At 39.9% G+C, this 12153-nt stretch overlaps 1 protein-coding gene across 1 annotated transcript; it reads right to left on the bottom strand.

Annotated features, from left to right (window-relative positions):
* Nucleotides 1-7704: 7704 nt before the first annotated feature.
* Nucleotides 7705-9777, bottom strand: LOC148136310 (putative G protein-coupled receptor 139). Its single transcript, XM_087983612.1, has 2 exons — nt 9711-9777; nt 7705-8606 (listed from the first exon to the last, which is right to left on the bottom strand). Exons 1-2 carry the CDS (start codon nt 9775-9777, stop codon nt 7705-7707), a joined length of 969 nt encoding a protein of 322 aa, XP_087839738.1.
* Between the last annotated feature and the right edge of the window lie 2376 nt (nt 9778-12153).

The following is a 12153-nucleotide window of genomic DNA, read 5'->3' as shown; positions in this document are numbered from 1 at the left end:
GACAAAATGTAAAGGGCATCCAAATGAAGTTATGAAAGGTAGTATGGGTAACCATTCGTAAGAACAAAGTAGCAAGATATACAGAGATTAGTAGTGAATGTATAATGTACAGAGAACAGACAAATGTGGTCAGTTCCCAGTCAGAAGATTGGGAAGGCTACAAAAACAAACAGAGGATAACAAAGAGATAAATAAGGAAGGAAAGGATCAAATATGAAGGTAGGCTAGCCAGTAATATTAGAAATGATCGTAAAAGTTTCTTTCAACACATAAGAAGCAAACGATAGGCAAAAGTAGACATTGGACCACTTCAAACTGTTGCTGGAAGGCTAGTGATGGGAGATAAGGATATAGCTGGAGAACTTAATCAGTACTTTGCGTCAGTCTTCACAGTGGAAGACATGAGTAATATCCCAACAATTAACGGGAGTCAAGAGGCTGAGTTGAGCATGGTTGCCATTATAACGAGAAAGTACTAGAAAAGCTAAAAGGTCTTAAAATTGATAAATCTCCGGGCCCTGATGGGCTAGAGTTCTGAGGGAGGTGGCTGAGGAAATAGTGGAGGCGTTGGTTGAGGTCTTTCAAAAGTCACTGGAGTCAGGGAAAGTCCCGGATGATTGACAGATCGCTGTTGTAACCCCCTTGTTCAAGAAAGAATAAAGACAAAAGATGAAAAATTATAGGCCAATTAGCCTAACCTCGGTTGTTGGTATAATTCTAGAATCCATCATTAAGGATGAGGTTTCTAAATTCTTAGAAGAGCAGGGTCGGATTAGAGCATGTCAACATGGATTTAGTAAGGTAAGGGTTTGCCTGACAAACGTGTTAGAATTCTTTAAAGAGGTGACAAGTAGGTTTGACCACGGAAACCCAGTGGATGTGGTCTACCTAGACTTCCAAAAGGCCTTTGATAAGGTGCCACACGGGAGGCTGCTGAGTAGGGTGAGGGCCCATGGTGTTCAGGTGAGATACTGGCATGGATTGGGGATTGGCTGTCTCACATAAGGCAGCGAGTTAGGATAAAAAGTTCTTTTTTGGAATGGCATCCGGTGACAAGCGGTGTCCCACAGGGTTCAGTGTTGGGGCCGCAGCTGTTCACGTTGTATATTAATGATCTGGATGAAGGGACTGGGGGCATTCTAGCGAGGTTTACTGATTATACGAAGTTAGGTGGACAGGCAGGTATTGCTGAGAAAGTGGGGAAGCTACAGAAGGATCTAGACAGTTTGGGAGAGTGGTCCAGGAAATGGCTGTTGGAATTCAATGTGAGCAAATGCGAGGTCTTGCACTTTGGAAAGAAGAATACAAGCACGGACTACTTTCTAAACGGTGAGAAAAATCATAAAGCCAAAGTACAAAGGGATCTGGGAGTGCTAGTCGAGGATTCTCTAAAAGTAAACACGCAGGTTGGGTCCGTGATTAAGAAAGCGAATGCAATGTTGTCATTTATCTCAAGAGGGTTGGACTATAAAAGCACCGTTGTGCTACTGAGACTTCATAAAGCTCTGGTTAGGCCCCATTTGGAGTACTGTGTCCAGTTTTGTTCCCCACACGTCAGGAAGGACATACAGGCACTGGAGCGTGTCAAGCGGAGGTTCAGACGGATGATCCCTGGAATAGTTGGTCTAATATAAGGAACGGCTGAGAATCCTGGGATTGTATTCATTGGCGTTTAGAAGATTAAAGGGAGATCTAATATAAACTTACAAGATAATACATGGCTTGGAAAGGGTGGACACTAAGAAATTGTTTCCATTAGGCGAGGAGACTAGGACCTGTGGACACTGCCTTAGAATTAGAGGGGGTAAATTCAGAACAGAAATGCGGAGACATTTCGTCAGCCAGAGAGTGGTGGGCCTGTGGAATTCATTGCCACGGAGTGCATTGGAGGCGGGACACTGAATGTTTTCAAGGCAGATATTGATAAATTATTGATGTCACAAGGGTAAGTGGAGTTGAAATGCCCATTAGCCATGATTGAATGGTGGAGTGGACTCGATGGTCCTAATGGCCTTACTTTCACGCCTTTGTCTTATGATCTTATGGTTTCTGAATTCATTTCAATTCGATATTGAGATGTCCAGGCTATGCATAGTAAAAGCAGAAAATCATATGTTGTTTGTCAAGCGTGTGTTGTATTCGCTTCTAATATTGTAACGTACATAATGCGCCGAATAGCGTCCCTCTCCACTGTAATATTTTTGTGATTCTCCGAATTGCACGTGTCATTTTCCAAGAAACGTACTGTGAGGATGATCTTCGATAACATTTTTGGAAGGTTACAACCCTCAGAGTTTCGATATGCCCTCAACACATGTCAATGTTCTATATAGTAAAATAGTACTGTTACTGCAAATTGCAGTAAACTCTGTGAGTTGTGAATAAAAGATGCCCTCATCTGCTGAAACTTAAATTCCATAATCTGCAATAATAACGTTACTAAAAGACTGTGTAAGTTGTGTGTCTGACCAGCTGGCGCTGAAAATCAAGGCTGAAACAGATTGCTTCGGTAATGTCTCATGTTCATTTTTCAGCCAGTTTTCAGACCTACCTATCGATGCCATCAGCACGTGTCAACTGTAAATGCACGCACACCAGTAATTATCTCAAGGCCATTTAGTTCTTATTTTGCCTGAAGCATCAGACCTTGTCTTTTAGAAGAGAAGTGTTGGTCCAGAATCCTATTTAATACCATAGAATCCCTGCAGCGTGGAAACAGGGCCTTCGGCTCGACAAGTCCACAAAATGTATTGCACCCCAACACTCTATATTTACTCCAACCTATTCATCCCTGAACACCTATGGGAAATTTAGCATGGTCAATTCGTCAAACTGCACATCATTGCGAGGAAAGCAGAGCACCGTGGTGTGGTATGGTGGCTCAGTGTTTAGCACTGCTGCCTCACAACGCCAGGGGCTCCAGTTCAGTTCCAGCCCCGAGAGACTGTCTGTGTGTAGTTTGTACGTTCTCTCCTTGCCCGCGTGGGTTTCCTCCGGGTCCTCGCGTTTTCTCCCACAATCCAAAGATGTGCAGGCCAGATGGATTGGCCATATGATAGGTGCATTAGTCAGAGGGAAATGGGGCTGGGTGGGTTACTGTTCGGACGGTCGGTGTGGACTTGTTGGGCTGAATGGCCTGTTTACAAACTGACGAGAAACTAATCCAATCCACCCGCAAGATACCTAAGCAGACATCGGGGAAATGCGCAAACTCACACAGGCAGTTACCCAATCCAGGAATTGGAACCAGTTCCGCAGCACTATGAGGCTGCAGTGCTAACCACTGTGGAACTGTGCCACCATGGTAAATGCTGAGAACATTATAATACAAAATAAACAAAGTCAAGACGCAACACGAATTAAATGAGCTCAACTCTCACTAGCTTCTTCATACACAACACATTCAATGGAAACTGATAATCGATATGCATTTTTTTACATATATGATTGTCAGTACTTCAAACACTGGAATTAGAATTTTATTACATAATCAGGAACAAAAAAGAAAAGGTCTTAATGTTTAAAAACGTGTATATCACAATGGTGCTAATGTCATGAATTTAATTTAGAAATCATTTGATTCCTTCCTCAATTTTGTACAATGCAAACGTGAAAATAAAAGATTGACTCTCCACTCACACGGCCATTAGTTTACTTGTTCATCTGAGTAAATTCAGTACCATTAGCTTGTGCTCTGTTTCTTACTTCAGTTTTCTGAATGTTTGGTAACGTAGTGTAGTGTGCACTTTCCTTACGATGATGCATATCATTGATTAATATAAGTAAAAGTATGATCTTCAACCTTACCGTTACTACCTTTTGGAAAATAAAGTTCACTCTGAATCCAACACTTGCTCATTCTCATCAGTGTTGTATAAAGAATTGTTGATTTTAAAATTCAATTGCATGGAGTTTGTGTCAGGCAAGAATAACTGAATGCTCTCCCACCTCTGCATTTTGAAGATTTTGCAAAGAAATAAGTAATCTGTTCAAACCTGCATGTAAGTCCATGCAGTGAATAACATCATGTCACCTTTTAACCAAAAAAGGCACGTTTTGTTCGACTTAAAAGGACATGAGATGGTGAACAATAGAGGTCCGTGCAAGCAATGACTGGAGTGAAAACTCCCCATGGGTATTGCAACTTCCAGGTTATTTTCCCACAAATGTTCAGCGATTTCAACGAGTTGCTTCTTTCAAGCGATACGTATCTTGATTTCATGGAATTGTCCTCCAATAATTTCAGTATGTCAGCATTTCTTCAATACTCACATCATAAATACCTTCATGGTATTCACCAATTCTAGTCACATGAACGTTTAATGGACTTCTTATTTAATAAAGTTGAAGTAAGATAAAATAAGTATTAGCATCAGTATAAGACGTCATTCTTCAGGTAATGTTAACAATGTGAGCTTTAAACACCAGCTCATATCTACAAATCATTTACATTGATTTGCTCTGTATATTTCTTTGCAAAAAATAGTTATGCAACATAAAAAATGCTTTTAAATTGGATACTTATCTACTATTGCTGGGGCCATATATTTGCACTTCAATATCATTTAAAACTGTGAAAGTAGGTTCATTCCGAAACTGAGAGGTTCTTATTGTGAATTCGTAAATCACTGTTTATATTTACCGTAACTATTACCATTGTGCAGTTATAATTCCACTATTCTCTGGCGGTTCCACCTTTTCATTTATCCTGGTAACACATTTGATCATTGCCCACTTATTCTGTGCTTGCATTGTATTCGTTTCACCACAACCGTCGCCTCACTGTTTGCTCTCACTATTTCTTTTGCCTCAGTTTCGGTGGTGTGTTCCTCGTTCTGAATCTATAGTTCTGTCCAATCCATATCTTGGATTTTCCATGTCACAGAACCTTTGGTCTAATGGGAACACCATTACCTCCCTGTACCTCCCCAAAGTATTTCCAGTCCTGATGTGGAGATCATGCCTTGTTCTTTCACTATTGCCAAGTGTCAATCCGTGGAAAATGCATCCCTCAGGGCACTTTGTGTCTACCTCCAGCAAACGGATTGCAATGGTCCGAGATGTCACCTCACTGACATTTTATTAACGCACTTCTAAAAGGATATTAAATATATGTCAGCCAGATATGCAACGAATGCATTAGAAAAAAGACTGGCAAAGCGCAGCCATTTTAGAAACATTTGTAAAGCGATTTTCTGCATTTGTTAAACACTTCCAACATCCACGGCCTTTTGCTTTCACATTCAAGGAGTCAAAAATATTGGACCTTGACAAAACTGAACGTTCTGCGTTTCTGCCATCTGGATTCTCCTGCATTCTGAATGTGCATTGATACCTTAGTTTCAATGACCATTGTGCAAATCTGAAAAGTCGGCCGTAAAAGAAAAAAAAAAATCACTGCTTTGATTATTTTCCTGTCTTTGATGTTCCACCTTGGTGTCCAGATTAACAATTTTAAGCCGAAGAGCCAACGATTGAAAACGCTAATTATATTTGAGTTATCCCGGAATAATAATATCATCCATGACCGTCAATTTATAAATTTAACGTCCACTATCTTAAGAACATCTCTGAAATGTACTAATTAATCATTTTTTCTAATGAATTAAGTTTTCATTAACAAATCTTCAGTGCACAAATTATCTAATCGCAGTGGGTTCATTTCACATTACTGATGATACAATGCGATCCGTAGTATTACTGCTTCTAATAATAGCAGATACAGATTTACGTGATCGTACTGATGAACAAAATTGGAAACGAAATGCTCGAGGCTTAAAAAAAGTCCACCCACCTTCGTTGAACTCCGTTCCCAAATCAATAAACGCATGACAATAAATGTTAAATGAAGCACGCCTTCCCTCAGAACACTGAACTCTTAATTCACTAAGTGCTCCAATTTACTCATTCAGTTGTTCTCTCATATGGAGAGAGAAAAAAAACCACCACACAGAACGTCTCCCTTACTAACTGCAAATTTGATGATTCTTGTCTTCCGCAGACTTGTGACGAGTCAGTCTCCAACTAAGAAGTAATGGTTAGATTAACAAAAACTTATTTAAGACCTTATTTAGGGCTCTATTCTGGAGAATATTTTCTGTGGTTTAATAGATGCATGTCGTATCAGAAGCTTCATGCTTAAATAAGCTGTTCACAGGTATCTTTTGTTTAAAGTCCGGTGAGAATTAGTGTCTTATTTTGCAAATGGAACGTGAGGAAGAGTCACGACTTCAATTCTTGCTGCATTGCATTGAGAAGCTTACGGTGTTCTTTGATCTTCACTGATCCAAGCAATTCTCATTTCCCTTTTAGATACTGGTCATACATTTTGGGGATCGGAGATGAGTTACTCGCCACATAGGCCCGAGCATCTAATGTATTCTGATAGCTCGAGAATTGATATGACAATGAGATCTTGAAACTCTTCATAACGTTAACTAATGTGCGTGCACAGATATTATGCTTCTTGCTACAGAGGCAATATGAGATTGTTCCTTCTAACACATCGAGCATTTATAATCTGGAATTCAGGGGGAGGAATATGTCGATTCAGTGGGTACAGTTGATGTATTAGAGAGGTCATTGGATGATTATTTCAATAGAAATAATATTCTACGTTGTGAAGACGAGGAATAGAAATTACACTAAGTCACGATGACCATTCAGTGAGGTGGTGCAGACATGATGGTCAAATGGTCAAATCTCTGAAATAAAACTCCGTGATTTACAATTCTTAAGTTTGATAAATGACGGCTGCCTCATCATCTGTTGGCAAGTGTTGATGTTCGAATGAACGAATTGGATAAATCTGCAGAATTTATGTCTGAGCCCATACTTTGTAGGATTACTGAGTGCACCCTATAATTGCTGAATGTTGACGTGTAAGAATTATTAGCATGAAGCAACACACGGTGTATTAATCGTTTCCATGGCTGCATGGTGATTCCACTGGTACACACATCTGCGCTTCGCTGAGCAGGTCTAATCTTTTCACTGTAACTGAGTAAAAATGATCGAATAATTCATTCGCAGGACCTGCAGTCCATGAATTATTTTCAGATAATTAGTGCTGCTGGCCTAAAGTGCCTCAGTAATAAGTGCCTGGTACCACTGTCCAAAGCCAAGATGTTCCGAATTTGAACAGCTCGATTCATGTTCCGAGCACACACACACACAAACACACACACATACAAACACACACACACACACACATACAAACACACACACACACACACACACACACACACACACACACACACACACACACACACACACACACACACACACACACACACACAAACAAACACACAAAGACAGAGATATGGAGAAGTGTTGCGTTTTGGGATTGACAGAATTGAAGGGACCGAATAATAAAGAATGAAGAATCAATGCATTAACAATCAACCGATATGAATAAGAACAAAGACGCTGCAGTATTTCTTTTGCACGATGTAGTTTACTGCTTTCTGAACAATATAACAGGAGACAGGAAATTATACACATGGCTGTGGAAATGAGATAGTGACTGATGATCCTCTTCTTGTCGTTCAGGTGTGACAGTATCGACCATCCTTCTCCTTTGACATTAATTATACCAGCAATTCGTCATGGAATTGTGCTGGACTCTATCCTGAGATCCGGGTGTGAAATATTATATCTGTGAAATTGATCCTTGGAACTCAATTGTGCAATGTTCTAATTTAGCTACTTCTGAGAGAATTGAAACATTGCTGAAACAGGAAATCTCACGGCATTCTTGACTTGCTGTCTGAATTTAGACTGAGTCGCCAGGTAAATAAACGTGTTCGTGCAGCAATTTAAGTTTCGCAACATAAACCCAACTCTTTGAAATATGAATTCCGAATTGTTGTAAGCCCTGGCATTTGCTCCTGTAAAGTTGTAATAGAGGAAATCGACAACATGCACGAACCACAGAAGAATGAAGCTGCCCGATATAGTGAAAAGTAAAACCACAGACCGCCTCCTGCTTTCCATCTCTGGGTCACCACAATTCTCTGCGGTACTATGTCCTCTTAGTCCCTTATGGACTCTACTACTCACTAAAATGTATTTCACTGTCAGAGCATTGAGCAATAAAATGAATGCGAATGGGAGCAATGGAGTCATAATATTATCAAACCAATCAAAAATTATCCATCCAATTTCATTGTAGTAGCTTGGCTTGATGTAACAGAACCATGGGATATTGTTAATTATCTTTCCAGGTTCTTGCGTGAAGTAGTAGGTGACATCTTTCAAAAAGAGCACAATCGAGGTTGTTGCTAGAACCATATGAGCAATTTTCTCAGTGCAATATTTTGGTTTTAATTTATGACAACAAATGGCTATACATCGATCTAAAGTGAAAGTAACCGTGAACCAGACAGAGCATTCAGTGGTGACACGTCGCAAGACATTGATAACACTACAGACCGGAGTAATGAAAATGAAAGATCCCGGGAAGTAGTAATAAATGATCCGCCATAGTGTGACTTCGGTGATCATAAATTGCAGATCCGCTGTTGCCATGGCCACCAAGTAGTAAGTGGTGCACTTTGAGAGACCGCACTTTCCCTTGGATAAGATCGCAATGGCGACTATATTAACTGTGTGAGAGAAAATGGGTTCATAATTTCCAAATACTGTTTGGAATAGAGGTAGATGTGGGGTTGGTTAATTTTCTTTTGAATCCTATCTCCACTCTGACTTGAACACACCGAATACTCGACAAGTTCTGAGCTTAAAACTTCATACAGTGGTCTGCAGATGTTCACTTTTTGAAAGAGTTATAATCTGAAAACATTCAATTAATTTGGATCTTTGATTACCGTTTTATGCAGTTTTAATTCTGCCTCACCATGTTTTACCCGAACAATAGCTGGAGCTCATTCATTACGCAAAGGAGACAATTTTTGGCGGCATGACAATTCATAACGTAACACCCAGGCCCTCAAATTATTCATACATCAAATGTATGGAGGTCATGAGTTTGTTAACAACATTATCCCAGTGTTTCTCTGACAACAAACAGTTGACAATCGTCTTTTTCAGTAGATCACATCGAAAGAACAGCAACAAGGCATTTATCTTGAAATGGACAAAAAAGAAGACTGACCAGTCTCTCCGTTTTCAACTTAATACTGTTTTGTACATTGGATAATATGTAGTTTCTCAAACAATTATTTTGAAAAATTACAATCAACTTCCCGTAAGCAAAGCAAACTGCATATAACTCTGCAATAACAAATACTGCCAAAATAACATCAAAATTAGGATCACTAAGCTACACTTAGTGCACTTCCTCAGGGAACAATGCTTCCGTTTGCAGAGTTTACTGATATCCACTATCATTGTTGAGTTTATAATTAATATCAATTCAAAATTGCACTGACAGGTGCTCCAAATTGTAGTTTACCTCAGAGACTTTCCTGATATTATTAACTGTAGTGAAGATATCAACTTCATAATTTAGACAACCAACAGGCGTCAAGCATGATTTTTCGTGCATACGAGGAAATAACTGCAACTTGCAGTATCATTGAAGTCATTTGGCTGAACGGAACTATATCACTGAATTAGTACCTGCATATGTGTGACTTTGCATTAGATATCAACATAAGCATCCACAGAATGAAAATGGATATCACCAGGCACCAAAGGATTGATACAAATTCAGTTTTGCAATGAAAAATGAAAAAAATGTAACCTACCAGGGACACCAATAACAGCAAGCGTATTATAGTATATTTTTAACACATTGTCAATTGGATAATGCATTCTCTCTGAAGTGAGCTTTGCCTTCGTGCTACAGGCAATCGGACTGTGTTAGTGCCTTGCTGGAACTCGAGTGGGATGCTAATGTTGCAAAATATTTAAATTTATTGACACAAGTAAACATGTTATGGAAGGCAGTTAATTCCCCACTGTCATAGAACGTGTTTCATTGATGGTCACGTTCACATTTCTAATTACGAAAAATGTAATTATACATTAACTTATTCTACTGTAAATAAAGCTACATATTTCAAGTCCATTAAAAAATGCAATTGACTTCTTTCACTTGATTCTTCGCAGTTAGCAATCACGTCTGAAGATACCGATTGAAATGCATCATTTTCTTGCCATGTACAAATAATCAGCTGAACGTATCAACAAAATCAACTAAAACAAAACCAGAAGTTGCAGGAAATCCTCAGCAGGCCTGGCACATCTCTGAAGAGAAAGCAATATTAACACTTCGGGTCCGATGGCCCTTCTTCAGAACCCAGGGCAGCTGGGAAAATGACAGTTTACATGTAGAATGTGGGGTGCGGGAGGGGGTAACGAGTAAATGGTAGATGGGGTCAGAGTCGAAAGAGAGAGAAGAACGGTTGGACAGATAAAGTAGTTGACAGGATCTGGTTAGAGGGTAAATAGATGATAATTGGGACAGTTAGTGGTTTCCAATAGATAGTGGGTAACGAAGTGCTGATAAAGGGCTTTTGCACCAAATGTCGATTTCCCTTCTCGTCTGACATTGCCTGACCGACTGTGCTTTTCCAGCACCATGTTTTCGACTACAATAGCTAAATGTTGATAACGGGAAGATTTGCAGCCGTTGCTGTCCGTGACACTAAATAGATCTGCCACAACTTTGTGCCGCTGAGTCTCCTTTGGACAAGGAGAAGGGAAAGTGGTGTGTGTGTGTGTGTGTGTGTGTGTGTGTGTGTGTGTGTGTGTGTGTGTGTGTGTGTGTGTGTGTGTGTGTGTGTGTGTGTGTGTGTGTGTGTGTGTGTGTGTGTGTGTGTGTGTGTGTGTGTGTGTGTGTGTGTGTGTGTGTGTGTATGATTGTTTTGGGGAATGCGTGTTTGAAAATTGTTGTTGAAGAAGGAACACACATAGATGACATCAGATTAAATATTAACATTTTGCAGGAGGTTGGCTAATCAATAGGGACAGAAATTGAGTGACATTTCACTGACAGATGTGATAATCCGCTGGAGATGTTAGATTAAAGGCATTGCCAGACCCAATAAGCTCTTCATCAGGAAACTCGAATCTTCGATCCTCCTGGTGCTTCGATGCTGCCTGACTGACTGTGCTTTTCCAGTACCACACTCTCGACTCTTAACTCCAGCATCTGCGGTCCTCATTTTTTCCCGAACCTCAGTGTAGCCCGCTAAATTAGCAACGGTGTGCAATGCTGCCAAACTGGGCCGGTATTCCAGTTATCTGAATACAAACTAACAAGGTATACACATTTCTCCATGGTGGGATGTCGTTTTGTAGCATTTTATGGTAGCTGGGCTGGTTTCGTCAGGGCGATTTCAAAACTGATGGAAAAAACAGTTCAGCTGTTCTGGCGATATATTCATTCAATGTTGTCATTCTTGCAATTTGACCATGTAAGGTCTCACTCCTCCAGTCAGTCCCACCAGGTTTCCACAACATTGTCTTCGTTAATTAATTGGATGCCTCTATCTTCAATGTGAATCTTTCTCTCCTTTTCCATCTTTCCCTGGGTTTGCTTTTTGATCAGTAGCGTTTCAAGTGCTGGTATTTCACTCTTAAAAGCAAATACATTGTTTGCGTTGGGTCGTTGTTCAAATCCTTGTGAGTCTCATGTGGTGCTCCATGTTAGACGGTGGGTTCCAGTAGATTTGACTTTTATTTCAAATATGGCCTCTCTCTGTCCACTTAACGTCTGTGTTTGTCCCTCTCAGCAGACGGTGTGTTCAGTAGCACAATGACGACTCTTAAGTATTATTATGAAGGACCCGGCAACTAAATTGTGTCAGGATGTTGTCACTTTAAAAAAACAATATTTTTGACCGATCCTTTTTTTATGAATAGACGTTATAAATGTCGAGTTGCTAAACTGGCTACTGAAAATGGATTCAGTAAATACCTTGTAAGATCTTATGGTTTGTTTTAAAATGGTGATAACAATGGAAGGGGAATTGCCAGCACTCACAGACTCAGCTTAATTTTTTCTGCATTACTTATAGTAGTCAAAAGCTGTTTGTGGTCAAAGAATGGTTGGAAGCTTCAGTATCATGTTACGTCCTCTTGGATTGGAGAATTGCATATACAGATCCGTGTTAGAATGTGAATTTTTGATTCTGGAATGTTACAATAATGTAACCATTCATGCATACAAGATGCTATATCTGT

This window comes from Chiloscyllium plagiosum, unplaced genomic scaffold (genome assembly GCF_037043375.1).
Source record: "Chiloscyllium plagiosum isolate Xiang-an unplaced genomic scaffold, Cpla_swu_hap1 HiC_scaffold_46, whole genome shotgun sequence".
NCBI classification, from domain to species: Eukaryota; Metazoa; Chordata; class Chondrichthyes; order Orectolobiformes; family Hemiscylliidae; genus Chiloscyllium; species Chiloscyllium plagiosum.
The sequence above is the reverse complement of the archived record's forward strand: the minus strand, read 5'-3'. Positions and strand labels throughout refer to the sequence as shown.

Bases quoted from the DNA above. Each gene is read 5' to 3' on its own strand.
- LOC148136310 (XM_087983612.1), bottom strand. From the start codon at position 9,777: ATGCATTATCCAATTGACAATGTGTTAAAAATATACTATAATACGCTT. The intron at 8,607-9,710 runs GTAGGTTACATT...TCTCTCACACAG, and splicing joins TGCTGTTATTGGTGTCCCTG to TTAATATAGTCGCCATTGCG.